We start from the raw sequence: 17415 nt of genomic DNA, 5'->3' as shown, positions 1-17415 counted from the left end.
AAGGAAACGAAAATCGAAGGAAACTGAGGGGAGATGGGGGAGACTAAACAATAAGCTGTGACCAAGGAGGAGAGGAGGAAGGAAGAGGTCGAAGGGGAGAAAGACGAGGGGGAATACTGCTACATGTCACAGGACTGGATCAGCGACGACATACATCTCCTGATGCTCGAGACGTTGTTCTGTTCGAAACTTTTCACGTCCTTGCCAGCGCTGATGCAGTCAGCGAACGCGCATGCAAACACTCCACATCCTGACCCATCCTTCTGTTCCGGCACCTGGTCATCGGGTGAGAGGAGAGCGGGGCACAGAGCAAGGCTGACATCGGGAGGGCCTCGAAAGAACTTGTTCCAGGAACTTTGAAAATGCTCTATTTTGCGATATGCTCCTTCATCCTGCATGTACCCTGACAGCCAAGTCACCGCTGACCTTCAACCCCTCCTCCTCCTCCTCCTCCTCCTCCTCCTCCTCTTACTCTCAAGAAGGTCAACACAGGTCTTGTTCTCTCCTCCCATGGAGTCGTAGTACCTGCCAGCTCCCCTCAGTCGCACGCCAGACTTCTCGCCATCAGCCTCTCACTCAATCTTGAGGTCCCTCGGGGAAACCACGGCGAGGCACCAGTGCATGTTCGAAACATTGATGGGAAACAAGATGTGGTCGCACTCTAGAAAGTTCTTCCTCCGCCCCCACCTCTCCACATTCTTGTAAGAGTATCCGCCCTGGATGGCAGTCAGCGCTGCTCGATAAGGGCCCTCCACCGAACCTTGGCGTTACGCAGGATGGCGTAGAAGAAGCTGCTGAAGAACTCGCATCGAGGGAAGGACGTGTCGTTCAGCCCTTCATGGATCTTCGACCTAAGGCGCAGCAGAGCCATGTAGGAGTTGATGATCTCGTCGTTCAACCAGGAATTGTCCAGCAGACACTTAAGCTCCTTGGCCGTGATGGCAAAATTTCCCATCCCTTCCACTGAGATCGTGGAGACCCTCTGGCTCCCTTTGGATAATTTCCTGCTACTCGTTTTGTTGGATCTGCAAGCTTCTCGGATGAAGGTGTCTCGTCCGACCCAGATGCTGTCCAGGAAATCGCAAGTCATCTCCTGCTCAGCTGACTGGAGAGCTGAGTAGGACAGGATCAGCCCAGGACAGTGGTACAGCACAGAATATCACTCACCTTCGAGCTCCTTCCTCGTCAGGCAGCCTCGATCTACAAGAGTATCTGATGTTCCCGTGGAGCTCGACCCAGTGATGAGGATAAGATCATCGAGGCTGGGTGCCGTCTCGGTGACTAGGTCTTCCTCCGCTTCATCCCCCTCGCCCTCTGAGTCCAACGTCAAGTCGATCGTGTCGCACTTTTGCGCCTTGCTGTCTCGAGGTGGATCCGAGAACTTGAGCGCCTTCCGCTTCTCACGTGCGGGTTGCGTCCCCTCGGAAGCGCCGGGACCAGCTGCCTCTCTACACATCCTGAGCTTTGACCTCGGCCTCTCATCGAACCCCAGCGACGATCTGAACCTAGACGCCGGGTCTGGCCCCCTCTGCAACCCATCTTCAGGGAAAACCTCAAGTTTCCGGACGAGCAGGAAGGAACAGACCTGTAGCAAGGTCGATCCCTTCACAGCAGACCTTGACGGGCTGGACCCGGGGAACGATGGTTCTGATGCCTGGCGGTCCACAATCTGATTTTGAGCTTTGATCGCCGTCAACTGCACAAAGATCAGGCATTCCATGGTGCGCTCGACTACCATCGCTCACAGGAGTTCTTTGACTTGTCGGGCTGCTCGTGATCGCAGCTTTCTTCAAGCTCAACGATCCCGGGTCCTTGGTGGCAGCATCCACGAGCGCTCGACTTCTGCTTGTGCCCCGGACCAGCTTTCCCTGCATTCCTCCCTGCACCAAAGGAACAATCAGACCTTCAGGCACATCCTTACACAGTCGTTCGGTAGGTTAAGTCTGGCGGATAAAGGAAGATAGAAAAATCACCGAATTCGGCGGGGAGAACCCTGCAAGGAGGGACATTAATGCTGACTCTCTCTCGGATTTCGGCACATCATTCCGTGTTTTCGGCACTGTCACGTCTCTGGTCTGTCCATTCCTCGATTCCACTGTGATGCACTTGGTTGGGCTCTTCTTGTTCCGAATGATCGCAGTACCTCTTCCAGTCCTGAGATAAAGTCAAACATACATGAACAACAAGATCCAGGCCTGCCACAGCTCACTTAGTGTGTTTGGGACCACTCATTGCATGAAAAGCCTGTAGAGGTTGGTCCCAGCAGCCTGTTTAAAGGGTTACCATAACAAAAGATGAATAGAATATTGAAATTTCACGATGATTAAATCGGTTCCTAGCAAATTTCAGTGCTAAAGAACATGCAATTTTGATTCGCTGTCAATGTCAGTGGATGGAGATGGTGGTGGTGGTGGTGGTGGTGGTGGTGGTGGTGGTGGTGGTGGTGGTGGTGGTGGTGATGATGATGATGATGAAAGATTCTGATATCAGACACAAGGGCAGGATATGTGATGTACACAGCATTAGTAAAGGAGAGCAGCTGGGAAACGAGGTCACAAGTGAATGAAGGGAACGAGGACAGGAGGGAACGGAGGAGGGGAGAGGAGGATGGGAGAGGAGGAGTCATAGTCATACATGTACATGAGAAGTTCAATGGAGGAGGAGGTGAGGAGGAGAGAGAGAGTGTGAGAAGGAGAACTGCGAGCAAAACATTGGAAGGGCATTTGGCGCAAAAAGGAAAAAAATCACAGTAAGGCAGGCTCATGGTACGGTAGGGTTGTTGTGGCGGTGAATCCAGGGTGGGTGGTAGTTATGATACGAACGGGACGGGTACACAATCATATGAAGAATAGTCACAAAGGGGGGTAGCGTATTAGATGTCTACGGGTGGTGAAACATGAAAAGTTCTAAAAGGGGGGGGTCCTAGATTGCTTCCTACCCCATGCAACGGAATGTTGCTTTCCGTTACAGATTCTTCGGAAGATCGTCATCACCCACCCCCGTTGTTGCATAATCATTTTACACCCCCACCCTATCCATATGACCAAAAATTGCTTGAATCACAGGGTACTTGAAGGCTTTCTGCATACCCCACCCCATTTTAGGAGTTTGGCGGGAAATTTTAGTGTACCTGGCGGGAAAACAGAAATGCATGGACGCAGGCGATTGAGGTATGGGAAAGGGAGAGGGGAGAGGGAGAGGGAGAGGGGGAGGGAGAGGGGGAGGGAGAGGGAGAGGGAGGAGGGAGGAGCCAGAGGGCCAGATACCCGAGAGAGACGGAGAGGAGGGGGAGGGGAGGGAGGAGGGAGGAGGGAGGACAGGAGAGAGCGGGCGGTTGCATTGTTTCTTCCTGCCTGTTTCCCTCAATTCTAATCCCCTCCTCTTTCCTCTCCATATCTCATGATCTCATCAAAACCTTGTCTTTGATGATCGGATGCCTAATTTTTACCTGCACCCGACTGAATGGTCGATTTGACCTATTCACCGATGGTCCTTAGCATCTGAATCACTTGTCGCAGACCTGAAGGAATGAGAATCTTTCACTAGCTAAGATTCAAGGCGAACCCTTGTGATAACTTCAAGATGGTGAATATGGCAGATGCCCCTTTCAAATTGCTGATCCTGGTGGCGCCATAGGGAATCGAAGAATTCAAGTTTCCATTCTCTCCGTACACTGTCCAGGTCTGAGCTGTTGGTGTATTTATGTGTTTCTCAGTCGTTGTTGCCCAGGTGCAACTTATGACAGCCGTGTACGGGGCCCTATGTGACGGCGCAGTCGGGATCTTCGAGAGCCCCACTGGAACAGGAAAGTCAATGAGTCTCATTTGCAGCAGCTTGAGGTGGCTGAAAGAGAATCCTGTCTACGTTAAGGAAGACACGACACACATGGGCTTGAAAGATGACGACGTCCCAGATTGGGTACTCGAACACACACGGAAGAGAGAAAAGCAAGAGAGAGATATGGCGATCAGTATGGAGAAGGATCGGCTAGACACAGCCAGAAAGCGCATGGCTGATGACGCAAGAGAAAGATCTATGCATCGATCCAAAGACCACAAAGCATCGAAACCTACATTTCATTCCAAGAGATCAAGTGGTGGTTCAGGGGACAGCTCAAAGGCAAACGATCATAACAAGGATGATGTCAAGTTGCTGCTCTCAGATGAAGAAAACGATGATCAGAAGATACTTCGATCGGCCCTGGATTCGCTTTTTCAAAAACCGGAGAATGAGGATCGGCTGGAAGATGAATACGACGTCAGGAAGGTCATCTACTGCAGTAGGACACACTCGCAGCTGTCGCAATTTATGAATGAGGTCAAAAGAACTCAATGGGGTAAGGACTTGAAAGCTGTTTCGCTAGCATCTCGGAAAGGAATGTGCATAAACCCGAAGGTATCTAGTTTGAAGTCAAGCACAAGGATCAATGCAGCTTGCCTGGATTTACAGAAAGGCGTCGAGGATACAGAGTCAAACATTGAGGATGCTCCGTCTGCATTGAAAGCGAAGAAGAAGAAATCAAACTGTCCATTTTATGACCAGGATCGTCAGCTAGATCTGCGTGACATGATCTTGGCAAGAGTTCAAGACATCGAGGACATCGTAGAAAATGGCAAGAAAGTGCAATGCTGTCCTTACTACGCATCTAGGGCAGCAATCCGAGCAGCTGAGCTGGTGACGATCCCTTATACTTCGTTGGTTCATAAGGCGACTAGAGAAGCGCTGGGGTTGAAACTGGAAGGGAATGTTGTAATAATCGATGAAGCTCACAATTTGATCGAGGCAGTAACGACTACGCACAGCTCGACGTTGTCCTACTCCGCCATCACACTCCTCAAGTCGCTGTTCTCAGACTACTTGGAGAGATTCTGCACACGTTTGTCGGCAAAGAACGCAGAGAATGTGAGGCTGATCATATTGGTTCTGAAGAAATTGGATCAGTATATGATCGACAGTGAGTCAAAAGGATCTGAGAAAGGATCGTTGAAGAAAACTTCGGGGGAGGGGAAGCCAGTGGTTGGCAAAACTGTATCAGTTGCAGAATTTTGTATCATGGCAGGCATCGATAATGTAAATTTTTTCCAGTTGCTGCGATATTTCGACAAGTCAAAAATATTGCAGAAACTGCATGGATTCTATGAAAAGCGGCTGGCCGAATATCATGAGAAGGCTGGATTTGATGGCGAAGATGAGCTTGGTGATTCTCAAATTTCAATCGTCCAGCCTCTTCAATCCTTTTTATTGCCTGACCCAACTCGAGGAGGATGGAAAGATAACACTGTACAAAGATGAAGCGACGGGCAAACTGAGTCTGTCGTACCAGCTGCTGAATGCATCGACTCACTTCAAGGAGATCTTGCAGCAGGCTCATTCGGTCGTGCTCGCTGGAGGCACCATGCAGCCAATGGCGGAGTATGTTCAACAGCTCATGCCATCCATTCAGCCTTCACGTTTCCGCACGCTATCAGTCGGGCATGTCATCCCCAAAGAGAACATCTTGCCGCTCACAGTATCCACTGGACCGACGGGCCTCAAGTTTGACTTTCGCCACGGAACAAGATCAGATCCAACGCAAAAATCAGAGATTGGAAGACTGATCGTCAACATTTGTGGGTTGACTCCAGATGGAATCGTGGTTTTCCTTCCATCTTACAGTTACGAGGAAGAGGTTTGCGTCATGTTGTGAAGTGATCTCTGCTCACCCTTGCTTGCAGCTTTGGACGTACTGGACCACGGAGGGGTTGGTGGATAAGATCGCGAAGAAGAAAAAGATTTTTCGTGAGCCCAGGTCGAGTGGAGAGGTAGAAGCTGTCCTCAGACAATACGAGGAGTGCATTCGAACCCAAGGCACCGAGAATACTAGCCCGAAGGATTCGTCATGTATGGTTGATACTCGGATATTGAACAGGGTGACCGATCGGTTTCCAGTGACAGGAGCAATCCTACTATGTGTAGTCGGAGGAAAGTTAAGCGAAGGGATCAACTTCAGGTAGTCAACGAGCTTGCCCTGGATTGCGATGATTTGATTTATGATTACGACAGTGACGAGCTTGGCCGATGTGTCATTGTGGTAGGGTTGCCGTTTGCAAACAGGTTTGTGGCCGTGCCAACCTCCTCCTTCCTCCCTCTTTATCTTCTCTTCCTCTTTTCCTCCTCTGGTCCATCTCACTGCTCTTTCAGCAACTCCACTTAACATTCACTTCCCACACAGCTGTCTTATCATTTTGGCAGGGGAGACCCACGGCTGCTGGAGAAGATCAAGTATGTCGAGAGTCTGCCGCCAGTGACAGAACTTGTGGTCGTTCCAATGCGCTCGAGTCCTTTGTTCTTATTTCTCCCAGGGCGAGGATTCCAAATCCTCTCCGACACTGACGGGGGCCAAGGCTGGACAGGCGTACTATCAGAATATGTGCATGAAGGCAGTCAATCAGGTCAGGGTGAAGTTGAGATACTCGCTCCTTCTCAATTGCTGTTAGTGCATCGGACGAGCGATCCGCCACATCGCCGACTACGCTGCCATTCTGCTTGTAGATTCGCGCTACGAGGGCTCCAACGTCAGATGCAAGGTAGACACCCTCGAAACATCTGGGGTCCTGATTCCGAGTCCAGATCACTTCCTGGATTCGCGATAAGCTCACTGCTGATTCTCCCACGAGCTTCGGCCCCTGCTACCAGGTCCTCCACCTTTCTCACCCTTCCCTCCTTGCTAACTCTGGCTGACTGGTACAGGCACTTGCCAAGTTTTTCAAGAGTAAGTGCTGCCAGTGTCCGAAAGGCTCCGTCCTCTAACTTCTCCTCTAGCGAAACAGCAACTGCCTTCCCCGGGAGCGAAAGGAACTGTCAAGGTGAGGACAAGAAAGGTCCTTCATCCGGCATTTGACCGGGCTTGCAGACAGCAACAGCAGAAGTCTCTTGCTCCTCCACGGACAGACCATGCTCAGGGCCAGGGGAGGCCAGTCCATGTTGTCGAATCACGAGCAAGAGATGAGGAAATGAATTTCAATGAACTACTCGTACAAGGTTCCTACCACCTGGAAGCTTCACGAGCAAAGTCAGAGAATTTACAGCAACTTAAACTCCAGGAGGACTTGCCATGAGTTGAGCTCGAGGAACTCGAAGACTGACTCGCTCAACCTCGCCTCCTCGTGCGCTATGAGCTCGCTGCAGGATGGCATGAGGCGGGGGCTCGCCAACAAGGGAGTATCTCAACCTCATGTAGTGCTGCAAGTGAATCATCCGCTCCGCTATGAAGTCCGCGCTCAGCTGATGGCGGAAGATGTTCCATCCGCCTGCACAGTGAGGTGAGAACTGACAAGTGGAGCTGATCATATCTCGACCTCCCTCGATGTGCGGGAGGCGTAGCTGGGGAAACTCTCGGAGGAGCTGGAGGTGAAGGAACAAGAATCCTGCAGGGGGCTCAGCTCAGCTCGCACGCTCGGACGGGACATACTGCTGAATCTGCGCGTAATGGTGTAGCTGACGCAATCCGACGTCTCATCTCCGAATTGTACAGTCACGTCGATACCTGGATGTTGGTCGGGTCAGAAGGGGAAGGAATCCTCAGCCCTACCGTAGTAAACGTGAGCTCGGCCTCCAGCTCGCTTCTGGTGTGAAGCACCTGCCCGTACGTCAGCAGCAAGGAGGGACTGGGGAAGAGGCTCTTGCCAGAGATTTGCACCGTGACGTTCCAATCTCTCATCCTCTCGTAGCGATCATCTCCATGCTCCTCACACTCCCTCGACCCGGCAGCTCTCGTGCTCCTGGACTTGGACCATGTGGCTGCGGGGCTGTTGTCCGAAGCCCGGCTCCTCCTGGAGCAGCGGGGAGACTTGGAGCTCCATCGCTGGCTCGTGACGGGCTCCCATCCATGCGCTTCAGTGCTCGACTGGTCGAGCAAATAACGGTGAGACGACAAGTCCTCCATACTGGTCTCATCCCTTTGGGCTCCGCGATGCAAGGTGTCCTCGGCGAGCTGCAAGGCTCCTGGTCAGCGCGGGCAAGGCCCAGCCAGCATACCTGGTGAAGCTTCGGACCAAGGGGAACGGACTGAGAAGGGAGAGGGACAGGAAGGATGTGCGCCTTTCTGAACTTGTCAAGAGAGAGGAGGGCACAGCAAAAGCCTTTACAGCTTCCGACGTGAAGGCGAACAGAGACTCTGCAAAAGCGATCAGCACTTGTAGGATGCTAATGCATGAGGAGCATCACTTGGGAACGAAGCAGCATTGTATCTCAACCAATCCAGCACCTTGTGCAAGTCAGCAGAGACAGCAGCTCACTTCACCATGTTACAATCGCAGCTGCATGCCCTCTGATTCTCTGCTCGTCGTTCTGCTTTTCATCTGTTCAACCATTCTCTCTAATCATCATAGTATCAGTCACCTGCTTCCATCCCATCCAGGCTTTTCTCTCGGCCCAGTCTTCCCGCACGTCACCAACAACAGTAAAGTAGCCCTGCTGTCCGCTCTTACCTGTCGCTTCTTCCGACGATTTCACATCATCTACGTTCGGACCCTTCACCGAGTTCATTCCCATCTCCCACTCAACATATTGTTCACTGATTGTCAACTTGGAAGCCATGATCTGCAGATAAGGGAGGGAATCACGAAATCTGTAGCCAGAACACACTGAATCCAAGCTGTCTCACATAGTTGCTTCTCCCTTCCCCCCTCCTCCCCCTCTTCTTCCTCCCTCCCCCAGCCTGCCTGCCTGCCTGCCTGCCTGCCTGCCTGCCTGCCTTTCTCGGTTTCCCTGCTCTGAGCATTCCCCAGTGCTGAAGCTCCTTTCGGTCGAATCTCAGTGCACAGGCCTCCCCCGGCTCGGGCCGGCGCCGACCCGCATTCTCAAAAGGCTCACTGCGGCGGCCAAGAGCCCGGGGCCCGGGGCCCGGGGCCCGGCCCGGCAGCCCCCGGGCCGGGCCCCGGTGCCGCTGAGATTTGTCCTCGTCCTGATTTTAACTTAAATTTGAGTACAGACTAGGGAACCGTCACGTACCACTGACCTGTAACGGATAAGTTGAATACCCCTGTTTACTTGATCGGAATTCCCCTCTGACCAGGGGGTCCATTCAGTTGGATAAGGGGGTACTAAATAGCTGTTGACCAGTGTGAGACGGTACCCGGTACGGCAGTGGATTAAGGGGGGGTGGTCCAGTTGCCGGGTACACTGGACTGTTGAACAACTTCACGAGACGAACAGTTAGTTTTTCGGGTCTGTGTTGAAAAAAAGTCAATTCCAACCAATTTTCCTTCAGAACTTGAAGTTTTGGACAGAAGTTTTCAAATTTAAATTTTCAACGCTGTGGGGACTGGTGACTAAAATAATAATAAAGGTGTCCCTCAGAAATTGTACTATCACTAGGGGTGGGGGTACTTCAAAGGGAAACAAAGGGGGTACTGCAAGAACCATTATGGTTCATGTGGAGACGTGAGGGGTAGATAGTGGGGTAGGGTCAGCTGGTTGCAGAGTACAGCAGACAACAAGGGGGGTGGGGGTGGTCAAGATGGGGCAAGGGTCAACTTATGTTTACAAAATACCCCTCCTTTTCAGTACCTTTGAGGGTGGTACGGGTGTGTATTGAGTTGGTGCTACCACCTTGTTGACGACGTGTCTGAGGTGAAGGGGTGGGTGGTTGATTTGACAATGGCGAGGGAGGTGAGGAAACGGGAGGAAAGTAGGATGCGTGATGGTGCAAAGCCAGTCTCCTCGGCGGTCTTCTCTCTTCTCTTTCTCATTCTTTATGCAAACCAAACTCAAGGTTAGTAATCTCTACTTATTTGCATTTTATTCTTGTTTCCTTCTTTGTATGGTAAATTCCTGCTGAAGTTCGATAAAGCAACGTCTTTTCTCTGCACTGACTTTGAATTGATATGAAATGAAATGAAATGACTTCTGTTTTCTGTGCAGCGTACCAAGTAGCATCCACACATGAGATGACGACAACTCCTCTATTCAGCAGTTCAAGCAGCACTCCAACACCAATATCCTCGAGTTCCAGCACAGCATTATTTTACGCTCCAACCACCACCACAATGTACCAAGAACCGAATGTCACCCAATTTCACAGCACCATGTTCACAAGCAATGACATGGTTTCACAGACTGCTTCAGAAAGCTCAGCAACCTTCGAATCTTCCAGCTCAAGCACAGCCTTACATCAAACCACGCAAGTACAGACATCGCCGATCGAGTCATCCAGCTCCTCTACGCCCGAGGCCTCGCAAGAGCCCGAGACATCGCCGATCGAGTCATCCAGCTCCTCTACGCCCGAGGCCTCGCAAGAGCCCGAGACATCGCCGATCGAGTCATCCAGCTCCTCTACGCCCGAGGCCTCGCAAGAGCCCGAGACATCGCCGATCGAGTCATCCAGCTCCTCTACACCCGAGGCCTCGCAAGAGCCCGAGACATCGCCGATCGAGTCATCCAGCTCCTCTACGCCCGAGGCCTCGCAAGAGCCCGAGACATCGCCGATCGAGTCATCCAGCTCCTCTACGCCCGAGGCCTCGCAAGAGCCCGAGACATCGCCGATCGAGTCATCCAGCTCCTCTACGCCCGAGGCCTCGCAAGAGCCCGAGACATCGCCGATCGAGTCATCCAGCTCCTCTACGCCCGAGGCCTCGCAAGAGCCCGAGACATCGCCGATCGAGTCATCCAGCTCCTCTACGCCCGAGGCCTCGCAAGAGCCCGAGACATCGCCGATCGAGTCATCCAGCTCCTCTACGCCCGAGGCCTCGCAAGAGCCCGAGACATCGCCGATCGAGTCATCCAGCTCCTCTACGCCCGAGGCCTCGCAAGAGCCCGAGACATCGCCGATCGAGTCATCCAGCTCCTCTACGCCCGAGGCCTCGCAAGAGCCCGAGACATCGCCGATCGAGTCATCCAGCTCCTCTACGCCCGAGGCCTCGCAAGAGCCCGAGACATCGACAACAAAGCTGGTCACAATGAATGTCATCATGTGTTGGTCTGTCCTTACTTCTTTGAACAGGATCAATCAACATCGACGACGCCGGCACCCACCGCGCCTGACACGACGACGTCTACGACGACGCCGGCACCCACCGCGCCTGACACGACGACGTCTACGACGACGCCTGCACCCACCGCGCCTGACACGACGACGTCTACGACGACGCCTGCACCCACCGCGCCTGACACGACGACGTCTACGACGACGCCTGCACCCACCGCGCCTGACACGACGACGTCTACGACGACGCCTGCACCCACCGCGCCTGACACGACGACGCCTACGACGACGCCTGCACCCACCGTGCCTGACACGACGACGTCTACGACGACGCCTGCACCCACCGCGCCTGACACGACGACGTCTACGACGACGCCTGCACCCACCGTGCCTGACACGACGACGTCTACGACGACGCCTGCACCCACCGCGCCTGACACGACGACGCCTGCACCCACCGCGCCTGATGTTTCGACGTCAAATGTGGTCACTCAGAGCACAATGTTGCCACAGACTTCAACTTCGTTAATGGGCAGTGAGTCTACGATAGAACAGTCAGTGTCCCAGACTCCATCGTTTACTGCGGCTTCGGTTTGCGGTGACGGGATTACCGCATGGGACGAAGGATGTGATGATGGCAACACTGTCTCCTACGATGGATGTAATTCGCAGTGCCGGGTCGAGAGACTTTGGACTTGTGTCAACGACGTCATAACAACCAAGTCGACATGTACCTTGATTGCTCCGCCTGCTTTTTCGGGTATACAGATTTCTGCAAACACGAGTTACACTGCCTCGTATTGTGAGTACAGAATCACAGTCCTGGCGAACTTCTTCTTCCAGACAGCGATCAAAGTCTCAATTCAGGGGTTACCGTTACGCACAAACGCGAGTCTCATCGACGTGTCAGGCTCAGGAGTGGCGAGGGAAGCCTCCTGGAACCAGACTTCGAATACCCTTGTGGTCGATGTTACAATTCCTGACCAAAACTACTTGTTTTTCACAGTCGCAAGCCTTAGCCCTCCAACTCCCAGCAGCTCAGTCGATATCCAACTGTATTGTTCCTTGTGTATCGCAGACTTGCCAGGACGACCAGTTCCTTCCTTGTCTGTGACGCTTCCGCTCTCGTTCCAAGACCTTCCTCCACAAGTCTGTGCAGATTCCAATTTTGGACCCAGCTGTCAGTATACCTGCTACGGCACAATTGTTGGTGACAAGTGCGTGTGCTCCAAAGGTCAGTTCGGTTTCCTATGCAATCAAGTTGCAACAAAGAATGAGTTGTTGAGCCCTCCGCCAAAGTTGGTTGACCCCGTTGCGCCCACAACGATCACCTCTGCCGCTGGAATCGGCGTGAGCATTCCGGCAGGAGCATTGGGAGAGGGCCTAACAATCTCTGTGGAGGTCTATGAGCTGCCGAATCTTGACGTGGGGGCTCAAGCAGGTGTTATAGTTCCTGCTGGACCTATTGTGCAGTTCGAGCCCTCAGGAATTCGGTTCCAAAAACCAGTCGAGATCTTCACGCCATTCAATCCCAGCAAGATCCCTGCAGGAAAGAATCCGACTATCTTCTACAACAACGAATTGGCATTTCCTCCTTGGGAGCGCCAGGAAAGCGAAGTTGTGCCCGGCAAAAACCTCACTCGCGCTGCAGTCATGCACTTTTCGGGATACATGACCATGGGAGCAGACCCTCCGGTCATACCATCGCCTCCAGGCAATTCGACCACAACCATCACCATGACGAGCTCTTCTCCTCTTCCTGCAGCTGATGCACCCACAAAACGCATCAACATTGGGCTCATATTAGGCCTCATCGGTGGAGGAGTGGGCGTCCTTGTGACGGTAAGTGCGTCGATGACTGTATACAAATTTGCGCATAAGAAGGATCTGGCATCATTGGGGCAGAGATCTGAAGAGCCGATGCCAGAGATGGCAGACAGAGGCATTGCATCAGCTGCTCTCGTCTTACGGGAGAGACCTGAAGAAGGAAACAGATCACCTCGTGCATCTTCCGAGCAGCAAGCAGTACCTGCTGAAGAAGCAAGACAGGGACAGCTACCAACAGCAGAGGGTCAAGCAGCTCAGGAGGCGGATGCTGGCATTGACAGAGTCTTGGCGAGTGGTTTACCTCAGGTCGACGAGGAGATTCAGCCTGTCTCAGCTGATGATGTCATGATGGTTGAGAGGTCGCACATAAGCTCTCCTTCCCAAGAAATGTTGTCAGATCTTGACCTGAACGAGATGTTTTCTTTTCGATTCCCTAGATTACCGTTGGAGGGTATCAGATTTGTATCGGACCTTGCCTTTGCGAAGCAGGATCTTGAATCGACGCCTCGGCACATAGAGGAGGATGACTCTTCATCGGGCGAGTCCACTGCGAGAGGAGTTCGCTCCATCGTCTTGTAAAATATATTTCTGTCATGTTATAAAACTGTTTTTTTGCTTGCGACGTTGCTGGTCGAAATTAGTGTTCTTGACTGAAATGAAAAAAGGCAAACCGAAGCAGACCAAGTAGGAAAGAAATATCGGCCGATGAGTTTAAGCGTTCCGATCGTTCACATCATCGAATAACTCCTCTCCTGCAAAGATTGCTTGTTAGCGTGAGCAAGCACACAATCAGATCAACACTTTTAAACAAGAATTTGTCACGTCACCTTTACAGCTCGGCAGATTTCAAGCTTCCATCTGCTACAGCAGAATGGCAAGCGCAAAGTCGTTGCAGACTGCGGGATTGTGAACTTCAAGAAGCAAGAAATCATAACATAGTTATGAACGCAATTGCCAAGTGATGTTTTGTCTTTATTTTCATTCTGAAGCTTACATGAATATAGTCACTCCACTCCGCTTCGCATCTTCAGGCGACAAGTACTGTACGATCCTGTTTCCTTGAATCCATGTGACACCACTTGAAAGCTTGAGAGTCTTGTACTTTTTTTTTGGTGGGGAGTGGAGAGGAGGGGGAGAAGGAGGAGGAGGACAGTTCCCAGTTATCAAGGATGGAGAGGAAGGGCTGTTGTAGTCCTGCGTATAGCTCAAGCTGTTGCTATTCTGAGGGTCAAAACTGTTGACCTCCCATTCAAATTCATCAGCACCGTCTGCATTGCCAGGATGTATTGTGCGATCAGGCTTGTCAGCTACTTCTTCAAGGGTAAGGGTCAGGTTCCGTGACGGATCTTTCCATTCCAAAGAGTCGTCCTGTGCTAGATCGAAGGACGGATCGATGAGGAATGAGAGGGGATCGACAGAGGATGCCATCTGTTTGTCAAGAAGAAGTGAGACTTATGTGAAACTATGACATGTCTCTCCTCCGTTCTCATTCTCGCATCATTGAATACCTCAACTCTCTGTTTGCTCTTTCTTGGCCTGATTCTCCGTAATCCTTCCCTCCCTCCCCTCCCTCCTCTTCCTTCTCTTCCTCCCCTCCCTCCCTCCCTCCCCTCTCCTCCCTTCTCTTCCTCTCCTTCCTTCTCTTCCTCCCCTCCCTCCCCTGCATCCCCTTCCCCATTTTGGCGCCTCCAAAAGTTTGTGGCACCAAGACTTTACTCAAAGTTAAGTTAAAAATCAGTACGAGGACACGGTTCGGAGCGCCCGGGCCCGGTGGGCGCCGTTTCATCGCCCTCATTCCGATCTGCCTCGTTGCGTGGCAGAAACATGGCAGCCCTACGTGGCTGCGGGCTGATGGTGCTGGTGGTGATGGCGGCAGCGCTCAAGGTCAAGCAGCTCCTCATGCAGCATCACATAGAGCTTCCTCCTCCCCTGCTCGTACCCTCCTCCTCCCCTGCTCGTACCTTCCTCCTCCCTTGCTCGTGCCTCCCTTCACCATGCTCTCCCTCGTAGCCTTGATATACACCTCTGCTCCTACCTACGTAACCCAAGGAATCGTGACGGTGAATCAGGGCGATGATCTGCATCAAACTGTTGCTGAGATGAAGTCGAGTGAAAGGTCCGAATACACCAAATCGCACAAGAAGTTTCGGTACGACAAGCGTTTCCACATGTCTCGCAATGATGACAGATGCTTCCACAAGGTTTTTCGATGCAGATAACAGCGGGTTCTTGTCGAAGGAAGAGTTCGAAGCAGGGCTGAAGAAGGTACACGGGTCAGGATGTCAACTGAGCGTTGATGGTTGATGACAGCTCGGGTACAAGACCAACTCGAAGAAGCTTGACTACATCATGTCAGAGCTCGATATGGACAATGATGGGCGGGTAGAATTTGTTGAGTTCATGAGGCCAACCGCAAAGAAGTACAAGGAGGAGCGCGAGCTTGAGAAAGGAGCAGACACAGACAGAGCGATGGAGCACTTCGACAAGAACTTTGACGGAAGAATATCCAGCGAGGAGGTGAAGTACAGTTGAGCTCCCCAGCGAATCTTTGAAGGGTCTGCTCCCGCAGTTTTATCTAGGCTTGTCGCACCTCAAACGCCTTGACAATATTCGCAAGGACGACTACAAGGTCTTGGCTCCTCCTCCGGTCTTCTCCTCCCTCTCGTCACCCTTTCGCTCCAGGATTTCTTCGTCAACTATGCTGATCTCGACGGGGACGGCTATCTGACATACGGTGAGTGGAGGTTGTCTGTTCGGACAGCCAGGTGACAACTACTGCAGAAGAACTTGACTCTATCGATCCCGCTCTCTTGTAAGAATAATCAAAATGTCTCATACTCCTCCTCCTCCTCCTCCTCCTCCTCCTCCTCCTGTCTCCACCAGCCTTGCTGACAGTTGTTCTCTCGTTCTGAACTGGGTTGAGCTTCGTTTGTTGCGTTGGATCGCAGCAGCCTGATGTCATCAAGCAGTTTGTATCTCTTTCCTCTCCTTCCATAGCCTTCCGAGCTCCTGCATGATCTGCGAGGGAGTTAGCTCCAGGTCTCCTCATCCTCGTCCTAACCTGTGCTGGCGTCTTATCCCGGTGCTCTGCTTGCAACGTCGTGTAGTTGTTCTTGACGAACAGCGAGTAGCTGTTGGGGTTCGCTGATGTCCCTTCTCAGCTCCTCTTCATCCTCCCCTCCTCCCTCCGTCCCCATCACCAGCGCATGGCGTCCCGTCTGCCTTGAGCTTCGGCAGTAGCATGAGGGTGCCTCGGCACACGCCGCATCTGCCATGCTGCCTGAGGAGCTCTCCCTCCAGCCTTCCTCCTCTACCTCGCAGTCTCTACGTTGATTGACTTGGAATGCCTTCCATACTCCTTGTGACACAGCACGCACTGCCTATCGTCAGCCTCCTCCTCCTCCTGTCCCTCTTGCCACAATCTCCCACGATGGCAACACTGACCTGATAGCGATACTTGTAGGCGATCTCGTAGTTGTGGCAAGTCGTAACCTTGATCCCAGGATACCTATCGCTCTCTTACTCCTCCTCTTCCTCCTCCTCCTCCTCCTCCTGAATTCTTTTCTATCCCACATTCTTCTCCACCTCCCTCCTCCCTCTCCCTCCTCTCATCGTCTCGTCCTCACACCTGGCAGCCGAGATGCTCGCCCAGTACTTGAAGGCCTTGCCATGCGGAGGTTTTCTTGTGCCGTTGACGACCCAGGCGGCGACATGGCAGAGCTCTGAAGGAGCGGGTGACAAACTCACTCAGCCGTGGCCTCCAGTCTCACCGTGGCAGAGGGTCTGCCGTAACTTCTCCGTGTCGTCGATGACTTTTGTGGAGAGCTCGACGTGCACATCGAAACCATGGATCCCTCCTCCCTGTCAGATGAAACTATCATCATCATCGTCATCGTCATCGTCATCGTCACCATCATCGTCACCATCACCATGAAAATCATCGTCACCATCATCAACACCAGTATCGTCATCATCTTCATCTTCATCATTATCACAACCATCGTAACAATCTCGATCCATCGCATCCACCACCACAACCACCAATAACATGATCATCATCATCACCACCAGCATCATCATCATCAGCATCATCACAGTCGTGATCATCATATCCAACAAAGTCATCATCAGTCCAACATTCTTGTTTCTCTTGAATATTGTCACTCCCGCCGTCGTGTTGAGCCGAGTGCTCCATCCTAAAGAGTTGAGAGTGAGTGAAGGTGACAATGGTGAAGATCGTGATGAAGCAAAACATTTGAGTGATGCCAACAATGCTGAAAGAGCACACCGATAATCAAATCCTTGGGGAGCTTTCCTTGGAAAATCCGTCGGTTCATTTCCTGCTATCGGTTCACAAATCCTCGCAACGATGCTAAGGGAGGGAGGAGGAGAAGGTCGATCGTCAGGCAGCAACTCAAGGGCTCTTTGAAGCTGTTCTTACTGCCTCCCCCTCTCTCTCTTTCTAACTCGCTCTCGTTCTCTTTCTCTCACTTCCTCCCTCCTGTCTTCCTCCCTCAGGTGACAGGGAGGGAGGGAGGGAGGGAGGGAGGGAGGGAGGGAGGGAGGGAGGGAGGGAGGGAGGGAGGGAGGGAGGGAGGGAGGGAGGGAGGCTGGAGTGAGTGAGT

At 52.4% G+C, this 17415-nt stretch overlaps 7 protein-coding genes across 7 annotated transcripts; 3 read left to right on the top strand and 4 right to left on the bottom strand.

Moving 5' to 3' along the window:
* Positions 1-29: 29 nt before the first annotated feature.
* Positions 30-1034, bottom strand: GUITHDRAFT_153582 (hypothetical protein). Its single transcript, XM_005829238.1, has 5 exons — positions 761-1034; positions 577-716; positions 473-525; positions 321-403; positions 30-275 (listed from the first exon to the last, which is right to left on the bottom strand). The coding sequence occupies exons 1-5, from the start codon at positions 953-955 to the stop codon at positions 120-122; spliced, it is 627 nt and encodes a 208-aa protein (XP_005829295.1). The 5' UTR covers positions 956-1034; the 3' UTR covers positions 30-119.
* Positions 1035-3582: 2548 nt separating this feature from the next.
* GUITHDRAFT_141266 (hypothetical protein) lies at positions 3583-6789 on the top strand (the record flags this gene model as incomplete). The annotated part of the gene is made up of 11 exons (XM_005829237.1): positions 3583-3585; positions 3637-3681; positions 3730-5197; positions 5289-5668; positions 5715-5989; positions 6043-6093; positions 6232-6298; positions 6342-6431; positions 6477-6566; positions 6610-6675; positions 6730-6789. 11 exons carry the CDS (start codon positions 3583-3585, stop codon positions 6787-6789), a joined length of 2595 nt encoding a protein of 864 aa, XP_005829294.1.
* Positions 6790-7061: 272 nt separating this feature from the next.
* Positions 7062-8577, bottom strand: GUITHDRAFT_164140 (hypothetical protein; the record flags this gene model as incomplete). The annotated part of the gene is made up of 12 exons (XM_005829236.1): positions 7062-7161; positions 7211-7289; positions 7338-7406; positions 7451-7525; positions 7571-7618; positions 7666-7972; positions 8017-8079; positions 8127-8155; positions 8206-8245; positions 8290-8328; positions 8380-8417; positions 8469-8577. 12 exons carry the CDS (start codon positions 8575-8577, stop codon positions 7062-7064), a joined length of 996 nt encoding a protein of 331 aa, XP_005829293.1.
* Positions 8578-10153: 1576 nt separating this feature from the next.
* GUITHDRAFT_111588 (hypothetical protein) lies at positions 10154-10951 on the bottom strand (the record flags this gene model as incomplete). The annotated part of the gene is made up of 1 exon (XM_005829235.1): positions 10154-10951. One exon carries the CDS (start codon positions 10949-10951, stop codon positions 10154-10156), a length of 798 nt encoding a protein of 265 aa, XP_005829292.1.
* A 540-nt stretch (positions 10952-11491) lies between these two features.
* GUITHDRAFT_111587 (hypothetical protein) lies at positions 11492-13369 on the top strand (the record flags this gene model as incomplete). Its single annotated transcript, XM_005829234.1, has 1 exon — positions 11492-13369. One exon carries the CDS (start codon positions 11492-11494, stop codon positions 13367-13369), a length of 1878 nt encoding a protein of 625 aa, XP_005829291.1.
* Positions 13370-14614: 1245 nt separating this feature from the next.
* On the top strand, positions 14615-15633 carry GUITHDRAFT_164139 (hypothetical protein; the record flags this gene model as incomplete). The annotated part of the gene is made up of 7 exons (XM_005829233.1): positions 14615-14674; positions 14860-14939; positions 14992-15055; positions 15101-15307; positions 15360-15419; positions 15473-15524; positions 15572-15633. The coding sequence occupies 7 exons, from the start codon at positions 14615-14617 to the stop codon at positions 15604-15606; spliced, it is 558 nt and encodes a 185-aa protein (XP_005829290.1). The 3' UTR covers positions 15607-15633.
* A 325-nt stretch (positions 15634-15958) lies between these two features.
* On the bottom strand, positions 15959-17130 carry GUITHDRAFT_74038 (hypothetical protein; the record flags this gene model as incomplete). Its single annotated transcript, XM_005829232.1, has 7 exons — positions 15959-16058; positions 16105-16166; positions 16235-16298; positions 16419-16512; positions 16561-16651; positions 16928-16986; positions 17079-17130. Coding segments are annotated over 7 exons (522 nt in total), but the record flags the coding sequence as incomplete, so codon positions are not given.
* Between the last annotated feature and the right edge of the window lie 285 nt (positions 17131-17415).

The sequence above is a fragment of the Guillardia theta genome, assembly GCF_000315625.1.
Source record: "Guillardia theta CCMP2712 unplaced genomic scaffold GUITHscaffold_53, whole genome shotgun sequence".
NCBI classification, from domain to species: domain Eukaryota; class Cryptophyceae; order Pyrenomonadales; family Geminigeraceae; genus Guillardia; species Guillardia theta.
This window is presented reverse-complemented; position numbering and strand designations above follow the sequence as displayed.

Excerpts from the sequence above, each read along its gene's own strand:
- GUITHDRAFT_153582 (XM_005829238.1), bottom strand. The coding sequence starts at position 955 with ATGGGAAATTTTGCCATCACGGCCAAGGAGCTTAAGTGTCTGCTGGAC. Across the intron at positions 717-760 it reads CCATCCTGCGTAACGCCAAG|GGCGGATACTCTTACAAGAA; the intron begins GTTCGGTGGAGG and ends ACTGCCATCCAG. Across the intron at positions 526-576 it reads CCGAGGGACCTCAAGATTGA|GTACTACGACTCCATGGGAG; the intron begins GTGAGAGGCTGA and ends GGGAGCTGGCAG.